General features: G+C 43.5%; 1 protein-coding gene across 2 annotated transcripts; it reads right to left on the minus strand.

Annotated features, from left to right (window-relative positions):
* Positions 1-5,656: 5,656 nt before the first annotated feature.
* LOC103654875 (negative regulator of systemic acquired resistance SNI1) lies at positions 5,657-22,767 on the minus strand. 2 transcript variants are annotated; one of them, XM_020552917.3, is made up of 16 exons: positions 22,564-22,760; positions 22,393-22,459; positions 21,623-22,146; positions 21,268-21,330; positions 21,010-21,099; positions 20,537-20,605; positions 19,270-19,351; positions 19,127-19,176; positions 18,730-18,939; positions 18,582-18,652; positions 18,438-18,507; positions 10,225-10,290; positions 9,686-9,838; positions 8,491-8,615; positions 8,259-8,339; positions 5,657-6,055 (listed from the first exon to the last, which is right to left on the minus strand). In XM_020552917.3, the coding sequence occupies exons 3-16, from the start codon at positions 21,929-21,931 to the stop codon at positions 6,019-6,021; spliced, it is 1,476 nt and encodes a 491-aa protein (XP_020408506.1). In that variant the 5' UTR covers positions 21,932-22,146; positions 22,393-22,459; positions 22,564-22,760; the 3' UTR covers positions 5,657-6,018. The 2 variants fall into 2 exon arrangements, with proteins under 2 accessions (XP_020408506.1, XP_020408508.1); XM_020552919.3 differs by lacking the exon at positions 5,657-6,055 and having other exon boundaries at positions 7,709-8,339; positions 21,623-21,716; positions 22,564-22,767.

A 22,767-nucleotide genomic window follows, 5' to 3' on the forward strand; every position in this document is an offset into this window, starting at 1 on the left:
CAAGAGATCAAACACAGAGAGGACACAGTGGTTTATCCCGTGGTTCGGCCAAGACCAACGCTTGCCTACTCCACGTTGTGGCGTCCCAACGGACGAGGGTTGCAATCAACCCCTCTCAAGCGGTCCAAAGACCAACTTGAATACCACGGTGTTTTGCTTTGCCTTTCAATATCCCGTTTGCGAGGAATCTCCACAACTTGGAGTCTCTCGCCCTTACACTTAAGATTCACAAAGAAATACGGAGTAAAGGAGGGAACTAGCAACGCACACAAGTCGCAACAAGAGCTCGCAATACAACTCAATGAGTTCACAACTCAACAAGAGCTCTAGAAGCTATCACAATGAACCAAATGCGTGGAATCGATGTCTTGGTGCTTAGGAATGTTGTAGGAATGCTTGGTGTTCTCCTCCATGCGCCTAGGGGTCCCTTTTATAGCCCCAAGGCAGCTAGGAGCCGTTGAGAACAAATCTGGAAGGCCATCCTTGTCTTCTGTCGTCGGGCGCACCGGACAGTCCGGTGCACACCGGACACTGTCCGGTGCCCGATTTATTTCCATAAACAGCGCATTCGACCGTTGTCGACCCTTGCAGATCTGGGAGCCGTTGGCGCACCGGACAGTCTGGTGCACACCGGACAGTCCGGTGCCCCCTTCCGACCGTTGGCTCGGCCACGTGTCTCGCGCAGATCGCGCGGCCGACCGTTGGCCCTGGCCGACCGTTGGCTCACCGGACAGTCCGGTGCACACCGGACAGTCCGGTGAATTATAGCCGTACGCCGTCAGCAAATTCCCGAGAGCGGCGTCTTCAGGCCGAGGCAGCCTGGCGCACCGGACACTGTCCGGTGCACCACCGGACAGTCCGGTGCCCCAGACCGAAACAGCCTATTGGCTGTACACAGCCAACTCTTCCTCTTTCTTCTTCTCTCTGTTTCTATCACTTAGACAAGTATATTAGTACACAAAACCAATGTACTAAGGCTTAGAAACATACCTTTACTTGTGATTTGCAACTTGTCCATCCATGGGCATAGATTTACATTTAAGCACTTGTGTTGACACTTAATCACCAAAATACTTAGAAATGGCCCAAGGGCACATTTCCCTTTCAATTAGCAAGGGAGTAACTACTCGATCTCGATTAGTTAATTTTTGTGAGCATTACTCCTTTGTCTCTTCTATTGAGCCTTTCAGGGTAGAGGAGGCCTTGCTAGATCCGGACTGGGTGTTGACCATGCAGGAGGAGCTCAACAACTTCAAGAGGAATGAAGTTTGGACACTGGTGCCTCGTCCGAAGCAAAATGTTGTGGGAACCAAGTGGGTGTTCCGCAACAAACAAGACGAGCACGGGGTGGTGACGAGAAACAAGGCTCGACTTGTGGCAAAAGGTTATGCCCAAGTCGCAGGTTTGGATTTCGAGGAGACTTTTGCTCCTGTGGCTAGGCTAGAATCAATTCGTATCTTGCTAGCATATGCCGCTCATCATTCTTTCAGGTTGTACCAAATGGATGTGAAGAGCGCTTTCCTCAACGGGCCAATCAAGGAGGAGGTGTACGTGGAGCAACCCCCTGGCTTCGAGGATGAACGGTACCCCGACCATGTGTGTAAGCTCTCTAAGGCGCTCTATGGACTTAAACAAGCCCCAAGAGCATGGTATGAATGCCTTAGAGACTTTCTAATTGTTAATGCTTTCAAGGTTGGGAAAGCCGATCCAACTCTTTTTACAAAGACATGTGATGGTGATTTTTTTGTGTGCCAAATTTATGTCAATGACATAATATTTGGTTCTACTAACCAAAAGTCTTGTGAAGAGTTTAGCAGGGTGATGACACAGAAGTTCGAGATGTCGATGATGGGCGAGTTGAACTACTTCCTTGGGTTCCAAGTGAAGCAACTCAAGGACGGCACCTTCATCTCCCAAACGAAGTACACGCAAGATCTGCTAAAGCGGTTTGGGATGAAGGACGCCAAGCCCGCAAAGACTCCGATGGGAACCGACGGACACACCGACCTCAACAAAGGAGGTAAGTCCGTTGATCAAAAAGCATACCGGTCAATGATAGGGTCATTACTTTATTTATGTGCTAGTAGACCGGATATTATGCTTAGCGTATGCATGTGTGCTAGATTTCAATCCGATCCTAAGGAGTGTCACTTAGTGGCGGTGAAGCGAATTCTTAGATATTTAGTTGCTACGCCTTGCTTTGGGCTCTGGTATCCAAAGGGGTCTACCTTTGACTTGGTTGGATACTCAGATTCCGACTATGCTGGATGTAAGGTCGATAGGAAGAGTACATCGGGGACGTGCCAATTCCTAGGAAGGTCCCTGGTGTCGTGGAACTCTAAGAAACAAACCTCCGTTGCCCTATCCACCGCTGAGGCCGAGTATGTTGCCGCAGGACAGTGTTGCGCGCAACTACTTTGGATGAGGCAAACCCTCAGGGACTTTGGCTACAATCTGAGCAAAGTCCCACTCCTATGTGATAATGAGAGTGCTATCCGCATGGCGGAAAATCCTGTTGAGCACAGCCGCACAAAGCACATAGACATCCGGCATCACTTTTTGAGAGACCACCAGCAAAAGGGGGATATCGAAGTGTTTCATGTTAGCACCGAGAACCAGCTAGCCGATATCTTTACCAAGCCTCTAGATGAGAAGACCTTTTGCAGGCTGCGTAGTGAGCTAAATGTCTTAGATTCGCGGAACTTGGATTGAATTGTAGCATACATGTGTTTATGCTTTTGATCATGTTCATTCTGCATTTTGTTGCTTATTGTGGTGCTCAAGTTGTACAAACACTCCCTGGACCTCACAAGTCTGTTGCAAAGTGATGCACATGTTTAGGGGGAGATGTGTTACAACTTGAACCTTTGAGACTAACCATATGCTTGAGTTTGCTTGATTTAGTCTCGAAGGAGAATTGAAAAGGAAAAGGTGGGCTTGGACCATGAAAGACTTCCACTGCACTCCGATGAGAGGGTAACTTATTCCAAGTCCATCTAATGAACTCTTATTGCCATTTGCTCTTAATTGGAGATTTTGGTGAGGCAATGGGGTTAAAGGGCCAAAGTTGATCCCGTTTTGGTGCTTGATGCAAAAGGGGGAGAAAATAAAGGCCAAAGCAATAAATGGATCAGCTACCACTTGAGAGATTTGAAAATAGTAGAGTAGAGCTTTTGGTTTGTCAAAACTCTTTCATTATCTCTTTTGTCAAAAGTTAGCTTCTTGTGGGGAAAAGTGTTGATTATGGGAAAAAGGGGGAGTTTTTGAAATCTTTGATGAATCTCTTTTGAAATGACTCTCTTTATGCTTCAACATGTGTGTTTGACTTAGAGATAGAGATTTGAGTTTGATTTACAAAAACAAATCAAGTGGTGGCAAAGGATGATCCATATATGCCAAATCAAATCAAAATGAATTTAAGTTTTATTTGAAGTGATTCTGCACTTGTTCTAGTTGCTTTATGTTGTGTTGGCATAAATCACCAAAAAGGGGGAGATTGAAAGGGAAATGTGCCTTTGGGCCATTTCTAAGTATTTTGGTGATTGAGTGTCAACACAAGTGTTTAAATGTGAATCTATGCCCATGGATGAACAAAGTGCAGATCACAAGTAAAGGTATGTTTCTAAGCCTTGGTACATTGGTTTTGTGTACTAATATACTTGTCTAAGTGCTAGAAACAGAAAGAAGAAGAGTTGGCTGTGTACAGCCAAAAGGTTGCTTCGGTCTGGGGCACCGGACTGTCCGGTGGTGCACCGGACAGTGTCCGGTGCGCCAGGCTACCTCGTGCGAAGAGGCCGCTCTCGGGAAATTGCCGACGGCGTACGGCTAAAATTCACCGGACTGTCCGGTGTGCACCGGACTGTCCGGTGAGCCAACGGTCGGCCAGACCAACGGTCGGCCGCGCGATCTGCGGAGACACGTGGCCGAGCCAACGGTCGGAAGGGGGCACCGGACTGTCCGGTGTGCACTGGACATGTCCGGTGCGCCATCGGCTCCCAGATCTCCAACGGTCTGCAACGGTCGACTGCGCCGTTTATGGAAATAAATCGGGCACCCGACAGTGTCCGGTGTGCACCGGACTGTCCGGTGCGCCCGAAGACAGAAGGCAAGGATGGCCTTCCAGATTTGTTCTCAACGGCTCCTAGCTGCCTTGGGGCTATAAAAGGGACCCCTAGGCGCATGGAGGAGAACACCAAGCATTCCTACAACACTTCTAAGCACCAAGACATTGATCTCGCGCATTCGTTTCATTGTGATAGCATATAGAGCTCTTGTGGAGTTGTGAACTCTTTGAGTTGTGTTGCGAACTCTTGTTGCTGCTTGTGTGCGTGTTGCTCTGATCTTTTGAAGTCTTGTGTGCGTTGCTCATTCCCTCCCTTACTCCGTATTTCTTTGTGAATCTCAAGTGTAAGGGCGAGAGACTCCAAGTTGTGGAGATTCCTCGCAAACGGGATATTGAAAGGCAAAGCAAAACACCGTGGTATTCAAGTTGGTCTTTGGACCGCTTGAGAGGGGTTGATTGCAATCCTCGTCCGTTGGGACGCCACAACGTGGAGTAGGCAAGCGTTGGTCTTGGCCGAACCACGGGATAAACCACTGTGTCCTCTCTGTGTTTGATCTCTTGTGGTATTGTGTTTTGTTGAGACTCCTCTCTAGCCACTTGGCAATAATTGTGCTAACACTTAACAAGTTTTTGTGGCTATAAGTTTAAGTTTTACAGGATCACCTATTCACCCCCCTCTAGGTGCTCTCAATTATATGACCAACAGAATAACTAATAATTCAGTTTATATATAAAGAAATAAAAGACAAAATTTATTAAGGGTTAGATTGAACCAACTCAAATGTGAAGCCATAAATTGAACTAAAAAATAGTTTTTATTGTTGTACGAACATTATCCATATTTAAGTGGAGTAATTTGGACTTTTTATTTTTTTTTTCCTATATTGGATTAGATTCCATGTAAAAGATCGCAAAATGTGACCGGTTAGATAGTTTTGTAAGCCAAATATCATGACCCAAGGGCACTCGGTTCCGTAATTAAGGCTATATTTGGTTGAAGAGTCAACTTGAATAGAGTGATTCCATAACTTCCATTTCAGTTTTTAAGAATGAAGTTGTTCTATTTTATGTTTGGTATGCAGAACAAAACCGCTCTATTTTTTGTTTGGTTGAAGAGTAGAATAGATAGGAGCCACTCTGTTCTTTATTTGGTTGAAGAGTCATATAAGTATACAGAGGAGAGCGCTCACATCCGATCGTTTTGGTGAAGCAGAAGCATTCTAACTATTTATAGTAAATTTTCATATGGAGACTAAGGAGGTGTTTGGTTTGAGAGACCACTCCATTAAAATTGAGGTGTTGCATCATAAATCTATTGCTAAGAAATTTAATAGAATAACATCATTCCTCATATTAGTACTAGCTAACTATGAGGAATGAGGGCAACAACTAATATGCATCACGTCTTATGTGCAAGCGAGGTTTCTGGTCCGTTCAATTATGATCCAATTATACATCACATTTAACATTTAAACCCTTCCATCACCAGCTCGTGTAGATTTATAGAAAAAAAACCCTAACAAACGGTTATACTTATACCTACAATTAGATCATGATCTAATAATCAAGAGACTCACTTGCACATTTTTTTTCGAACGGAGATCACTCCATTTCTATTACTTGCATAACAGAAATACAATTGTTCTTATCCACGTCTAGCAAAGCACCAAGGGCTAAGATCTAGAAGGGATAAAACACCAGAAACTGACCTGATTCAGGTCACACCACCAAACAACTCAATGTTTATAAACTGAAACAAACCAGAAACACACACATAACAGCTAAGTTCTCAGCCACTTCTCACTTATTTCAGCAACAGGAAACACAAGACATCAGCAGCCCCTCAAAAGATTCAAAGATCATCCAACATGACAACACCTCAGTGCCCACCATCCTCGCTCGGCGTCTGCGGATTGATCTTTGCATTAGCAGCCTTCAACAGGAGCTTCGCGCCATCATGCAGCAAGTCCTGGAGTTCCCTCTTGCTTAAACCTGCCCATTTCATAATCAACGCACAAGCATGACAAACAATTTCCATCGGAGAATTGATCACAATGTTTTCAAAGCAAGCTTTATTCCTTGCTTTCCATAAGGCCCAGCAAATGGCAGCAGCCCCGACAATTCCAATTTCTTTGCCATCAAACAGATTACGATTAAGCCACATCCAGCACTGCTCAATATTATTTGGAACATGATCAGAATTGAAACATTTAGCTACGCACCCCCACACTGATCTAGCAGTGTGACAGGTAAAAAATAAATGATTAGCCGACTCGAAATCTGGACAAAAACTGCAAGAAATATCACCTGTCCAATTTCTACTAATCAACTTCTCTTTAGTCAACAACACATTGTTTTCAAGAAACCACATAAAAACTTTGATTTTTGGAGGGATTTTCCCTTTCCAAATATGACTGAAGCAAGAGCCATACCAGTTACTATCAATGTTAACATACAGAGTTTTCACAGTAAATTCTTTCTTATTGCCCCATTTCCATTTAACATCATCACCCAACTCCTGAAATTCAAACATCTGAAATTTTTCAAGAATTTCATCCCATTTTTTCCTGTCATCATCACTGAACCATCTTCTGAAATCCAGTTGGACATTTTTCTTAATGACATCAATCACAAGAATCTTTTTGTCATTACAAATATCAAACAAATATGGTTCAGATATAGCAAGAGGAGTATCAAGAAGCCAAGAATCCTCCCCAAAATCTAGTCTTATCACCAGATCGCGTAATAATGTGTCTCCCCTGAATGTAATACTCTCTAACTTTAAGCATATCGCTCCATACCTGAGAATCACCCACCCTGGGGCCAATATTAAGGATACTATTACCATGTATGTATTTACTATTCATAATTTCTTGCCAAATCCCCTTCTCGTTTTCAAGTTTCCACCACCACTTGCACATTAAACAAATATTTAGCAGTCTTAAGTTCTTAATTCCAAGCCCACCTTTTTTTTTGCTAGTACAAACTTTATCCCATCTAACAAGATGATATTTCTTTTTATCCCCTCCACCTTGCCAAAGGAACTTCTTCCTTCTCTTATCCAGATTATCAATAGTTGTTTTCGGAAGCAAATACATCGACATATGGTAAATTGGGGAATTGGATAAGCAAGCATTAATCAAGGTAATTCTCCCAGCAACAGATAAAGAACTACCCTTCCAGCTATCAAGTCTTTTTTCCAATTTTTCCTCAAGTTTCCTCCAATCAGCAATATGCAACCGATTCGGACTAACAGGGACTCCAAGGTACATCATTGGAAAAGAACCAATTTGACAATTAAAGAGATTAGCATATTGCATAGCAATATCATCATCTCCATTAATCACAAAGATTTCGCTCTTCATAAAATTAATTTTCAGACCAGCCATCATTTCATATATATACAATAGCATTTTCAAGTTTCTGGCTTTCTTAATGTCATTCTCCAAACATATGATGGTGTCATCAGCATACTGCAACAAGGAAACCCCATGGGGGATTAAGTGATTGCCCAAGCCTTTTAAGACTCACTTGCACATAAAGTCTGATTGCATATTAGTTGTTGTCAGAAATGAGGTGGTAATAAATTAACTCATTCCATTTCACAAACAAAACAAAAAAAGTGATAAATGAGAAGATGAAAGATTAGCACGTCTCAAACCAAACACGAAGTCGCTCCACTGTTCTTTGTTGAGAACTAAAGATTTAGAAAATAGGACTTCATTCTTCTCCACTCTTCACCCAAACTCACCCTAAATCAGGATGTTTTGGGTGGGTTAGGTTGGGTTGATCAGATGACCCACAATCAGGTTCTAAGACCATATTCCCGACACATGCCACCACTCGTAAATATGCAACAGCCGCATAAGTTATGTACCTTCAACTTTCCAGTAGACCAGTACCGCTAGTCTACTAGGGGAGGCGGACACTGGCTACTGGAGGCGGGGTAATTCCGTAACCGTGACACATAACCCAAAATATGAAACAACTTGATGATACCAGTGGCCAGAAAGCTACACCATCTGAACCTATCACATCCTAAAAGCTGATTTGGTGGACAGGGAATTTGAGGGAATCCACGTGGGAGGAATCTCCTCCCTATTTAAATTTGAATAAGGAGGGGATTACTCCCCCGTTGGATCCTCTCCAATTCCATGTCCACCAAACCAGCCCTAAGCGGGGGCCTCAGCTCTACCTTTCTTTGCTCTTCAATTTCCTAACCAACGTTGCAGCAGTAAACAGAGCTTCTTTCTCGAACGGTGATATCTGGATATCCCTGCAGACAGCATAAACGATATAACGATATAAAGTTCAGATTGGTTTTGGGGGACTTCCCTGGTTGTCGCAAGCAACAATCAGACTCGGAAGCTTTTGGAACATGATCGTTGCTACATTGTATAATGTTAGGCAAGAGTTTAGATACTCACGGGCTAACTTTCCTGATGTTTTGAAAAGCAGCTATGAAGTTGGAAGATATCTCTTGGAGAGTAGCTCCAACTTTTTCGGGTGTATCAGCAGAATTGCTGTTGGCATCTTCAGCAGAAAGGCACGCCTGAAAATATATGTAATAAAACTGATTAGATGGGATGCAGTAGCTGGAAATGTATCGAAATAACATAAGGAGCAAATTAGGGACATCAAACGCAGTAATTTAAGTTAACAGCTCCAAGTTTATCAATAATACTTAAGATTGCTTTCTTGAATTAGAAGGTAGAAGATGTGCTATACATTTTATCACTGGACTTATCATCAATAAAAATATAAATATAAATGGTAGCAACAAAGGAATAGATTTGCTAAATAATATAATTGCAAATTTTGGAAGTCACCAAAAAATTCACGGGCATTCAGGACCCTGCAATGGTTAAAGTGGCTCACAATCTTGGCGATGTTCACACTCACAGCAATGGGCTGGTTGTACAGGGGTCGCACTGGTTACAGAACTGGGGAAAAGGTGTTCATGCTATTTTTAAATATAAAAGCTAAGAGACATTCAAGGGGAAACATTATTTTACAGAATAAAGATGACAACATCATCCTGCAAGTTCAAAGCTATCTTATCTCTGTAACACATCATGTTTTGTCATGTCAAGGACTTAATTTCCCCCATATTCTATGCTATGTAAAAGGAAGTGCCAGCAAGACACACAATTATGGTTCACTTGGACGAGTTTGGGGTATAACAAATCCCAACTGAATAATCATTTAGCGTTTATCTAGAATAATCAGGTAACTGGAGCAATCTGCAAAAAACTATTTCCAGAGAAGTGCACTGGAAGGTGACTTGGACTGCTAAGATGAATCTACAAAAACTAACTGCACACCAGCACAATCACAAGAGTACATATGAACATCCGTGACAGGACACAGTGACACACTACCATTTGCACAAGCTGTAGCTTACAGGTCACAAAAGAAAATTGCTTTTTGTATATCCAAGTTTCACTTGATAAACTATTTCCATGGAAGTGCATTGGCACATAATTTCTTGATTCTTATAGTCTACAAAGCAATATTCAGTAGCTTTAAATTCTGCAGTCAATTTGCTTCGCCATGCATCATAATCTAATTCAAGACATGGTTGAAAAAGGGAAGGAACAGTATAAGACTGGGGTTTCTAACCTGGTAAGCATGTGTTAAAAGAAGCTGGGCAATTTCTGCACTCATCTTTCTGACAATAGCTTTTGCACTTGTGGCTGTCACAAAGAAATTCAGAACATTTTCCAGTTTCAAATCTTCTTGTGAATTATCAGACCTTCGAGTACGGACTGCGCCCTGCGAAGAAAAGGAGAGAAGAAACATCATGCATGATTTTCTGGTCACTCAGAAATTTGCAATGGAAGTTACCAAGCATAAGGACAGGTTTTAATTGCACATCTTGAAGCAACATGGTAATAATGGAGATTTTAACTTAATTTTATTTATGTATTTGTAAATTGTGAGTTGTAACAAATGTAAGCCTATCAACACAAATTACTATTGAATCAACAATAAGTATGAAAGCTACTGGTTCAGACCCAGATCGACAGCTGATACCAATAAGCCTACAAGAAACCAGCATAAGCTGCAATAATCAAGTCATTTTTATCTTAACCAGATTTAAAAAAAAAAGAATCTGTATTTGGGACAAGTGAGGTCATTGAAGAGTAAATTTAGAATACCTTGCCACAATATTTTGAAAAGTACTGCAAAATAATCTCCAATTTCCACTTCCGTTCCACAAAGGCCTGTTATAATTATTCAAGGGATTATTTGTCTAGAATTAAAAGTGCAAGAACAAGCTTCTAAAGGATCACAGTAAAATGAGCAAAAGATATGTGGAGTTAACAGCGTTGCTTTCTATTTACTTTTTCAGATATGCTTTTCTTTTTTTTGAAGAATCAGGAAGGGGGGGGCTACTGAGAAATTTATTGAAGACGTGAAAAGAAAACAAAACGTTACAACTTAGCCTTTTTACAAAAGTTAAAATGCAGTGGATTAGGAAGCACTACTCTTATGCCTGCCTCAGACTCAGCCAATTCGGGATAGAGGTGTCAAAGTTCCCCCGCGCTCTGTGCATGATCAACCGCAGCTCCTTACTGAATTCCTGAGTACAGCGAAGAACCGAAGGATCTTTGTTTGAAAACAGTCACTCGTTTCGGCTTTTCCAGATGCTCCATGTCATGAGAATAATAATCTCCATAGAGAAGGGGACGTTAAGCTGGCGATTAAGGTGCGCTGATGTCTCCTCAGGATTAGAAATTCTGGGTGGGGTTATGCCAATTGAGTTCCAGCAGGCTTTCGCGAAATTGCATCTGAGGAACAGATGATAAAGAGTCTCCTCTCTTTGCCATAAGCAGTTCTCGCAAGAATAAGAATCCAGCTCCATGTTTTTCCTTCTCAGCATATCTCTGGTATTTAGCCTATTTTTAAGCCACAACCAGTAGAAAACTCTATGCTTAGGCTGACATTTGCTTTTCCATAAGAGTCTGTAGATAGGGTGAACCTGCATCTGGCCCATAAAAAATCTGTAAGCTTTTTGAGAGGAGTAGTTGTCAGATCCCCAAATGTACCGCCAACGGTCGTGGGCATCACTGAGGGCAATTTGTTCCCAAAACACCTGCAGCTCCAGGTATTGATCAAATGCTTGTTCAGAGATAGGCAAATGAAAAAAAACCAGCAAACTGATCCTGCTCTTTAGCCTCTCTAATAGTCAATTTTGTGTTTTTGACGAAGGAGAATAACTCTGGGAATTTTTGCCTCGGGATGCTCTGACTCCACTGATCTTCCCAGAACGAAATTGATCTTCCATTGCCAATAACAGGGAGTGCCGGTCCCTTAAAGTTGGGAAGAAGCTTGATCATGCTCTTCCACCAGAAAGAGCCAATGTTTCTATGGCCAGGAAGACCACGGGGTAAATAGTATTTATTCCAGACGAGATGCACCCAGGGTAAGTCACTGTTATTGAAAAATTTATGCAAGAATTTGATTAGAAGAGCCTCGTTCTGGGTTTCCAGGCGAAGAACCCCCAGCCCACCATTCACTTTCCTCTGAGTAACCGCATTCCAAGCAATCAAAGGCGGCTTCTTGGAACTAATGTCATTCCCTCTCCACAGACAGTGCTTCCTGAACATGTCAATTTGCTTAATGATGGTTTTAGGTATCTTGAGCGTGCACATAAAGAACGTTGGCAAGGCTGAGAAGACTGAATTTACCAATTCCAAGCGCCCAGCTTAACATAGGAAATTTGAAGAGCAAGACAATCTCTTCTCGATCCTTTGAATAAGAGGCATAAAGTGTTCCTTTCTGGGTTTCGCAAGGCCCAGAGGCAAACCAAGATAGGTGAATGGCATTTCTCCAATCTGGCAATTGAGGGTACGGGAGAGGATCTCCATCTTGTCAGAAGGCACGTTAATAGAGTACATATTTGATTCATTATAGTTAACCTTTAGGCCAGTAGAAGAAGCAAAAGAGTTGAGGATTGCCTTGAGGAAGAAAAGTTGCTTAGGGCAGGCCTCCAAAATTAAAAGAGTGTCATCAGCATACTAAACAATCGGGAAATCCTGGTCACCAATATCCGGTAAAGGGAGCTTAAGAAGATTCCACAGCCTAGCTTTATTAATAATGCTCTGAAGAAGGTCAGCTGCCAAGACAAACAACAGAGGCGAAAGAGGATCACCCTGTCTAACACCTCTCTTGCAATGAAAGGGCTTACCAGGAACACCATTGAGTAACACCGAAGACGTGCCAGAAAGAAGGATGCTCCGAACCCAGTTGATCCATCTAGGACCGAAGCCTTTGTGAGACAAAACCTGAATAATCAGTTCATGGTCAACAGTGTCAAAAGCCTTTTCGAAGTCCAGCTTGAGCACAATGATCTCTTTTTTTGAGGAGTGGCATAAGTGAATGTATTCATAGGCCCAGGCCAAGCAGTCCTGAATAGATCTTCCCTTGATGAATCCATACTGGTTCTTGTGAATTAACCGAGACATGAACGGTTGCAGGCGGTTTGCCAGCAGCTTCGTTAAGATTTTCATATTATTGTTTAGTAGTGAAATTGGCCTATAATCCCCCACCTTTTGTGGATTCTCCATCTTCGGGATCAAAACTATGAAAGACCCGTTGATACTTCTAAAGCAGACCTCACCTTGATAGAATTTATCACAAAGATCATAGAAATCTGGAGCAATGACATGCCAACACTTCTTGATGAAATTTGTATTGAAACCATCAGGGCCAGGAGATTTATCCGAAGGTAATAGTTTTATAATGTTGTCAATCTCCAATTTAGTAAACGGGGAGTCTAACTCGTGAAGTTGCTCATTACTGGTTAAAAGTTCTGAGAGGTCAAAAGCAATGCCTGAGAAATCAGACGATCCCAATCTGCACTTGAAAGCGTCCCAGAGGAGACCAGATTTATGTTCATGCTCAAAGAGGGTGATCCCATTGTCGTCAGTCAAGGTTGCAATTGAATTTTTCCTGTGCTTAATGGTGGCATGGGCGTGGAAGAAGCGAGAGCAAATGTCTCCATCAGTAACCCACTTAATAGCCGCACGCTGCTTCCAATAGATTTTCTGAATGTTAAGCAATTCGGCCACCTTTTGTTGCAAAATTTCTCTAAAATTCCATTCCTCAATAGATAGATCCCGATGCTCTTCCATGTTGTCAATAAGCTCAATTAGCAGCTTGATGTTTTTCACCGTTTTATCTATTTTTGGCAGCGATATCTGCCAATCTTTCAGAACTTTTCGGACATACTTGAACTTGGCAGTCAGGTTTTTAGCTTTGTCGGGGAGGCTAGGGAGCCCATTCCATGTAGTTTGAAAAAGATTCATGAACCCATCCAATTCAAGCCAGAAGTTCTCAAACCGAAATAACTTAGGTTTAGGGATCCTAGACTTAAAGGAAACCAAACAGGGAACATGATCGGAGATGTCTCGCGACATTGTCTTAGCATAAGAATCCGGATAGACGATCGACCATTCTTGAGAGATGAAAAACCAATCCAACCTCTGAAGAAGGGGTTCCCGCTGTCTGTTCGACCAGGTGTACGTTAGCCCGTGGAGGGGAATTTCAATCAAATCTAAATTGCTAATTGCTTCATTGAACTTCAGCATAAGGTTAATATCACCCCCAATCCTATTCCTGTCCTCTGGCCGACGGATTAAGTTGAAGTCCCCCACGAGAAGCCAAAGTTTGTCAGAAGGCATAGAGATATTATGCAGCCAGTTGAGGAAATCAATTTTCCCATGAGGGGTACAAGGAGCATAAACATTTGTAATAATCCAAGAACAAGCCGACAAATTTGAAGTAAATTCCACTGACTGAGCATAATTGTTTTGAAAGATAACATTCCCCGAAAGCTTCGAGCTCTTCCAAATGATAACAGATCCTCCCGAGTTCCCCACCGAGGGAACAAAAGCAAATGAGTCAAATTGAGCAGGACAGAAGTTTTTAAGGTAAGCCGAGTCAAAGAACTCCTTTTTTGTTTCTTGCAAACAAATAACCTCACAACCAGCATCCCGAATAGAACAACGAATAGCATTCCATTTAGTGGTAGAGTTGATTCCTCTAACGTTGTGGTTCAGCACAGACCACTCTAGAAAGTTAACAGCATTTAAGTTACTCATTGAGTAAACAAGTAGTTTTTGAGACATAACAATACCCAAACCAGTGGGTAAAGCAAGATTCAGTCCACAAGCAAAATATCAACAAAACAGTAAAATAAGCACGCACAGGTGCTAGCCAAGTATCCAGAAGACCTGCATGAACCGAATATAAAACCATGCACACCCAAAAGTTAGTGGGGCCAACACCAGAGCCCAGACCACCCGTCGTCCACCTATTGCTTGTCTTGCTTATCTTCATCAGTTGAATCATCAGTCCTTTCATCATCCAGATCCTTCCTGCCAACCCTCTGCTGACCAACAGATCCCACAGCCGATTTCTTCTTCTTTAAACGATGCTCAGAAAGGTCGTCCTCAGACAGGTTACAGAACCTGGAGCCCAGATTCCGCAACACCTTGGAGGATAGCGGGGGGGGCATCGAAGTTATGTTGGCACATGAGGTAGTTCCTTTTTGGGCAAGCCCCATGTCTGAACCCAGCACGTGATTATTTCAAGTGTTTGCTTCTTCGGAGTTCTGACTCCACAATGATTGGTGTCGGCCCATCACAACTGTCAGAATCCTTGGAGATCCCAGAAAGGACATCCTCCAGAGAGGAATCATTCGGACATTCCTTAGGGACAACAAAAGGGAGGGATTTCAGTCCCGGCTCCTGCAGAGTTGAGGGAATTTCTGACAACAGAAAGGACTTCGACCAATTGAAGGCATCAGGTTGAAGCAGATTCGAAAGGAAAAAAGGTGCCCACTTCTTAGGGATGTCCACCAAGTGGTCAGCCAACCCAGCAGGAGCAAAGTATTTGGCCCAGAGCCTGGAGAACTGGGCAGATCTTTTTCTCTCCTCAAACATCTGGAATACAGGGTCAGGTTGCCATTCCTGAGAGAACATGAAATTCATCTCCAAATTCTGAAAGTGATTGTTTGGCCCGCCAACCTGGGCCTGATGAGGCAGGTCATCAATATCAGGGATATGGTCCACTTGAAGCACCGGTCCATCAACCTCCTGAGGCCCATTAAATGGGGCAGCATTGTTAGCAATCTCATCCCCAAGCAGTACATGTCCATTCTCAACAATATGGCCATTCGGAAGGGGTGCAAGCTGACCAGCACCAATGGAGCTATCTGATGACAAGCCAGAGTGCTGGTTACTGAGTTGTAGCTTGTCCGGCTGAATGGGTTGCTCATCTGGCAGGATGGGCTGTGGATCCTGATGATTGGGCTGGACATTCACAATCCACTGATCCCAATCCCCCTGGCCAAAGTCATCCTGCTGAGCCGGCAGCTCCCCACCCGCAGGCTCCGGAGGGAAGTTTAGGTCAAGCCCAGCCGGAGGCATGGGCTGACCCAGCCCAAAGAAAACCAGGGGGAGTTGTTGGCCATCCTCGGGGGCCGGGGGAATGGGGTCCTCATCTTGAGCCTGCCCGCCAAGCATGTTTTGCTGAATAATTTCACATTGAACAGTCCAAGAGTCACCAGCGAAGCCCTCAGCCTCCGAAGAAACAATGAATTGGGGGACTTCCTCAAGGGAAGTGACACGAACACGAAGCAAAGTTCTAGAGACATTACTCCGATCCTCCTCCCAGAGAATCAGCCTTCCAAACGACCAAATGGCGGCCTGCAAGTACTCAGAAGAACGATAATCCAGCGGAAACCCCAGAAGCATAAGCCAACACTCATGGTTGAAAAAAAGGGCCCGGTGATTCCAGGCGTCATTATAACGGACCGCGGTGAAAGTAGCATCTAAATATTGCCGGGGGCCAAGCAGAACCAAATTGTCGCGCTCCAAAACACTACGAAACTGCACTATCACCTGGCCCAAGTGAGAGCGTTGAATGGCTCTAACACCGGCCCTACGATGCTCAACGAGGTACTCTCTGACCACATCTCTGACCGCAGGGAACAAGACCTCGTGCTCAGGCAAAGGGTGAATATTGATAATCGCCCAGTCTTCATGCATTGGCGGTAATCGCTGCGAGACTGACCTGACCATGATCCCACGATGTTGGACCACCGAGGCGCTGAAGCCTGCAGGGAGGAACGGCTCCGGGTCTACGCGCCGGTACGCCATTGCCAGATTTTCTGAGGATCGCCGGAGAGCCGAGAGCAAAGGAGTGGTTTGGGGTTTTGGTGAAGTGACACCCAGCGAGAGCTCCAAGGACGCTTTGGGCGCCTGTTCGTATATTTTTAATAAGACCGCCCTTGTGAATTCACCGAAGCAGGCAAAAGTGGGAGGGGTCCCACCCGTCAGGGACCCGGGGGAAGGGCGGAACCAGGACCCGAAGTCCGAGAAATGAGACGACCCCTCCAAAAGGCAATTACTTTCGAAGGAAGGAAACGAAGAGAGGGGAAATCCAAATTCTGATTTCTTACGATTGCAGAACAATTCCAAATGCCCCTTGGCTTTACAAAACTGGCAGAGAAACGCTGAGGAAACTGTACCAGACAAACCCGCCTTCCCAAGGGTGGGGGGGCGAAAGGCCAGGCCCGGTCATGAAAGGCCCGTTACGCAGAATGGGCCGCCAATGAAGCCTACGAGTCCTGGGGAGACCAGCAGATGAATTTGAAATTGAAAAAGGGCAATCATCACGGCCCTGACGCCCGCGTCCAATCATCTTCCTTTATGCCTAGGAAGACCCACCGAAGGAGCAAGCCTGCGATGGAGATCACGCAACGGGGTTCCCGAGGACGAAGCGGTGACAGGAAACCTTGAGCCCCGAGCTCCTGAGGAGGATCCCAATCTATTGAAGACAGAAATCCTCGGCGCATTCAAATTTCCAGCGAAGCGAAAGGGTAGATTATGACGATGAATTGGGACAGCGTTCGCACCCGTCAACGGCGGACGCCTAACAATATCAGCGAACGACATTTTTTCCTGCCCTTAACAAACCACCAGTTGGCATTCTCCTCTTGAAGGAATAATCTGAATTCATAATTCCAATTTGGTCCACCAGAGTTCCACAGGTTGAAGAAAGCTTTGAATTCCGGACGAACAATGCATTTAGAATTGTAGATGTGAAACCCAACATCCTTGGAAGAAACCGTGAAGCGGAAAACCCGGTCAGCAAGCGGGAAGACATTGAATCCCCTGGCAAAACCACCCAAAGCAGCTTGAAGAAGGTGACCAACCGAAACCGGGTCAAGCTTGAAGATGCATCTACCAAACGAAACAACCAGCCAAAAGGCCGACGGAGAATTCGGATCTCCAGAGCACACAGGAGAGGAAAACCGGCGCCTAACATCGGCCTCAAACAACGAACCCGACCGGAAGTCCAAACGGGACAAATCCATCACCCAGCACGAAGAAGACCAAGCGGGGGGGAGGAGCGAAGAAGACCAAGAGGAGGGAAAAGAAAAGGCACAGAGTGCTAGTCGCTCAGTACCTCGGAGCTAAGCACACCCACAGCGAGAGCACCTCCGTCATCAGCCACAACGAGATGGTGAAGGCGTCGGAGACGTCGCCTAACTCGCTCCTCCCCCCATCCGCTGTTCTCGTTTCTTGCCGCCCCGTGTTCCTCTCGTCGTTGGCGAGCATGGCGGGCGGCGAGGCCACCCGGTGGCCCAGCGCGCCGTCGCGGGGGCGGGGCTGCTGCGACCTGCTCAAGGCGTGACGGACGGCCGTGCGTCGCCTGATATGCTTTTCTTCAGAACACACTGAAGAAGAGTTGAAGCTAGATTGCTGACACCAAATATTTTCTGTGTATAGATATAATAAATACTTTTTCTCGAACATAGAGTTAATAAACACTCAAGATAACCTGATGGCTACAGCTACCCTTTGGTCTGAAATTTTTAATTTCACTAAGGCGATAAGGCCTAATTTGGAAGCAAGGGGGAGGTAAACCTAGGGATGGAAAGCCCTCTATGGAGAACTAAGTGACGAAGTAAAATGACATACCCATGGATTGTCTGCTCCAGGAAAAGGTCAGGGTCCCAGGGGATGGAAAGCCCTCTATGGAGAACTAAGTGACGAAGTAAAATGACATACCCATGGATTGTCTACTCCAGGAAAAGTTCAGGGTCCCAGGGGGATTGGAGTTTCTAACCTAGCCCTACTAACACTTACCAATCAATGCATATGTTTTCCCCCGTTGGAAAAAACAGGTAGCAGTAAACTTCAAACTGTGCATAAGGGTTTACAAGAAGTCATTGATGCATAACCAGTCAACCTTTTTATGGAAGTTCCAAAACAAAAACATGATTACATGAATAAAGTAATTAAGATATTTGTACAAGAAAAACAGTGGTCAAGAGATGGCAATGAGTTGCAATTACCAAGAGAAATGGGGATAAATAACTGCTGTTGTAAGTTAGTTCATCCAAAATAATATCCATGATAGAGTTTCTACGAAGAAGGAAAAAAAGAATGTCAACACTTAGGAATTGATGGCACCTTCAGCTCAAAAAACATTGGCTCACCTGAATCTGTCAGCTCTTGAGGTTAACCCTAATGTGTCTGCTTCTTTCCTGGTCAAGTCAAGTTTCATAACCTATATATGAATGATGGTTAGCACTAGAGTACTAGACTATAACAAGGTACAGGTATCACCAAGTTCTGAACACTAACCATCACAAATAATTTCCTGAGAGAAATGAGTGTCTTTTTTAACTCAAAGGACAAATAGTTTAGGGAGAAATTGTGATAAGATGTTGATTCAGTTTCTCTTTCAGAAGGTATGATGTCTTCATAATCATCTTTAGCTTCATGGTAATACTGGTTGAGTAGAATACACATGCAGTTCTTCACAAAAGATTTGAACACGAGCTTTCGTGATCCCTGTTAATAATTGTCGACAAAAGTTTCACAGCACAAATTTAAATTACACAAGGAACATTAGTGCCATGTAACTCGAACAACAACCACATGTCTAGATAAAACCTCCTTAAATAAAAAGAGTAAGTTTAAATCCATGCAAACAGAGCAAAGAAAAAAGTGCATTTTTTGTGATTGATGTAGATCATACCAGAAGCATACTTAAGAGAGACTCTCTGAAAATCACCCAGTCTAGTGACTCTGTAACACAATCAGAAAACTGATAAGACACTTCTTCACTGTGCAGACATATAAAAGCCATAATATAAACAACAAGGTTTGTAAGTAGTTTACCTTTGGTTGCAATTTGGCGAGGCACAAAATCTGCTTCAAGTGTGTTGACAAGATACTGAAACAGCATCATATTCTCGATAGCCTAGGTCATAGAACAGAAATTAACTCAAATTTCAAGTCTAGAGGCAAATAATCAGATAAACTAGAAAAATGCAATGAAAGAGATAAAAACAGATTACTTTGTGACGCATGAAAAAGATAAAAATATTATTTTTTAGGCCCATCCACAAAATGCAATGAAGAAAACAAATCACTTTCTAGACTCATCCACGAAATGCAATAGTCAAACAGAGATCTAAAAAAACTCGGGCCATGGAGGAAATGACCACCCTGCCGGTATAATATTAATAGGAGTCCGAAACAATGGTCCCGGCCGAGAAAATACCCGAACCCTAGCCTCCCATCACTAACGGGCCGACGTCAACCGTCCACTATGCAACGGCCCAACCGGATGCTGGCGCACAGAACATCGTAACCGAGAGCGGATGAGGCACAATGAGGAGATTTTTTAACCAAGCCTGAAAATTCGTCTCCAAGGGAAACTAATGCAGTTGTCAGATAGATCTGGTGAGTAGAACCCAATTCCAGCTGTCAGATAGACGCAAACATTAGCTTACTTTGATTAACAAAATAATACAAATATAAGCTTCTCGTTTTAAAGTCAAAGGTTGGTGTAACTTATTACTAATTGCAGAAAACCAAACAGGGAAACTAATGCAGACATTTGATACAATCCCTTTATTATTTATTCTTCTGAGCAGTTTATCTAGCATCACTCACATGATTATGAGCAATCCAGAAGAAATCCTAAGGATCAGAAATCAAAGCAGCTGAAGAACAAAACAAGATCAATCAATAGAGTGTGTGGCGAAAGGGCTGCAACAGGGTTATGGTGGAGAGGGAGGGGGAGGGGGAGGGTCATTAACCAAATTACTGTGTAAAATGACTGATATAAAAACAACCAATTTGATATTCAATGATCAGTTGAACAAGTGTGGCATCTATGATACTTTAGTAAACAATACAAAAAGGGGCAGACCCAGTGCATGAGGCTCCCACAAGAGTGGGGCCTGAGAAAGGGATAAACCGAGGCAAGCCTTCTCCCGCAAATGCGGACAGGCTGCTTCGAACCCGTGAGCTGGTGGCTCAGTGAGACAGTTCTCATCACTGCATCAGGCCTGCACTTCTTTAGGAAACAAAACAATATAATATTAATCAAGAAACAGCTTGCAAACATCTTTGAGAGGCTAAAACATCATGGTGTTACCTTAATTCCATTATTATCATCCGTGCCATTTGTCGGTTCCACAATAGCCTCAATCAGCAACGAGAATCTCTTGGGGAGGGCAAAACAGAGTCAGATATTCTCAATATTTCCACAAAAGAGAAAATTTGACAAAGTCAAGTACATTGGTCTAATGTACTTACAGCAACAACTACCTGAAGTCTAAACAACCGAGGGAGGTAATTTAGAGTAAGGTAACAGCCCAAATGGCAACGATACTTCTAAACAATCTCGTGCGCATGTGTGCGTGTGTCAAAAAGTCCTAAAGAGAACAGGGGCTACAAGGGAAAAGAACAACCTAAAAGAAAAACTCAAAAGGTACACTACAAGCATACATGTAGCCCATGTAACAAGAATACATTTTGGCCCAAAAAATCACAATGAATATTTCATCACTACTAAAACAGAGTTAGAAAAGATGAATTATTATTTACGAGATGAGCAGAGCAGCTTACTGAAGGATCAAATAGGTGATCTGAGCTCCTCACGTTTCCCCCAATCTCACTACTAACAGCACCATTGCCAAAGAGAAAAGGTACCCAGGACTGTGTAGAATGAGAAAATGTTTGTATTAGAAGTTCAATATAAACTAGGACTGTAGAATGAGAAAATGTTTGTGTTAGAAATTCAATATAAATATATAATACATGACAGTATCATGAAGATAGTGTTTTATGAAATTATATTATTTTTATACTAACTTATTTGCTTACCTCTTTAACTACCACCAAAGATTGGTGTCCACCAGAATCTGCCACATATGTTCTTGGATATTGCTGCAAGGTGAAAAAATCCCGCATGAAGTGAGATGCTTTCTGGTAGAAATTTTGTATCTAAGAAAATTGCTAAAGCTCCCCTAAACCCCGAACAGAAAATGAAAGGGTGGTAGACTGAAAGCCAGTTGTGCCAATAAACAAAAGAAATGTTGAAGCATCACTAAAATAGCACATTGGCATTATATATTGTTGAACTGCCAAGATCAACAGATAAAAGGGCAGCGGAACAAGGAACAGTTGAACTTGCATTCAAGTGACAGACAGATGGAGGAAATGGTAAGGAACACTTTACCTTGCCCAATTCTGTTAAGAGATGGAAACTTGCCACAGCAAGCTCAAGAGAGCTACTGTTTTGAAGTATCTGGAAAACACCATCATACATTCTCCTGGCAGAAGGACAAAAATCACGTGAAAGCACACCATGGCACCATATAACTGACCAAAATAACTTATGGTCACAATAATACAACAGTTTCACAAACAAACAAGAATTCAGTAAAGACAACTTGAAGTGAATAAAAGCACATAATGTAGGAAATGCTCCAACTCCGCATAAAGAGCACGTACAGAACACAGGAAAAATTGAAGCAGAAGTTAACATCCAGTTTAAGAAAACAAACACAGAAGAACATTCTCAAGCTCTCATCACAATCGACGAAATTTGTCGAACAGGAACAACCAGAGTATCCTCGTCAGCCCAAGAGACTACTCTGTCCATCCAAAATCCGCAACAGATAAGGAACTCTGACAATTTTTGGGGAAATTAAGTGTACCAAGGGACTCCGGATAGGGAGATCACGCTGAACGCAAGATCATCTGCAACAAAAGTTAGCCTCTACTTTAAGAAAACAGTTACAGTAGAGCGTTGTCAAGCTCTCATCACAGTACAAAAAAGAATATGGAAGAGGAAGTACTAAAGTCTCCTCATCAGCCAACTCCTGATTGGTCTTCGTTAATTAACTTGTGGCTTGGAGGCTTCTCAAGTCCTTATTTTTGGGATATAATACAACACGCTAGGAACTATCTATATTCAACGTCAACCTACGTGGGTGAGGTCCATACCACGATGGGACCGATGGGTTGTCGGAGGCGAGGCAGGTGGAGCGCACGGCCTCCAAGAAGGCGGCTCCTGCATAGTAGCGGCGGCGAGATTCGATTGTCACACAGCGACGGGAGAAAGAAACCTAATTGATGAATCAATCGAAGAATAGGGGGAGCGAAGGAAGCGGTTACGGTCGTCGTGGAGGTCGCGGGAGTCCTTGATGCCGGAGGAGTCGAGGATTGCCATCACGTTTTCCTCGATGACACCATCCGTGGCGGCGGCGACGGAGGCCGGCGCGTGAGAGGCTGCCATTTTCGGGGGTTTCGGGAGGGGTTTCTCTGACAGCGTGCAGACGGCGGGAACAAGAGGATGCAGGCGCCTTTTGTTGGAGTGAC

Source organism: Zea mays, chromosome 4 (assembly GCF_902167145.1).
Source record: "Zea mays cultivar B73 chromosome 4, Zm-B73-REFERENCE-NAM-5.0, whole genome shotgun sequence".
Lineage (NCBI taxonomy): Eukaryota > Viridiplantae > Streptophyta > Magnoliopsida > Poales > Poaceae > Zea > Zea mays.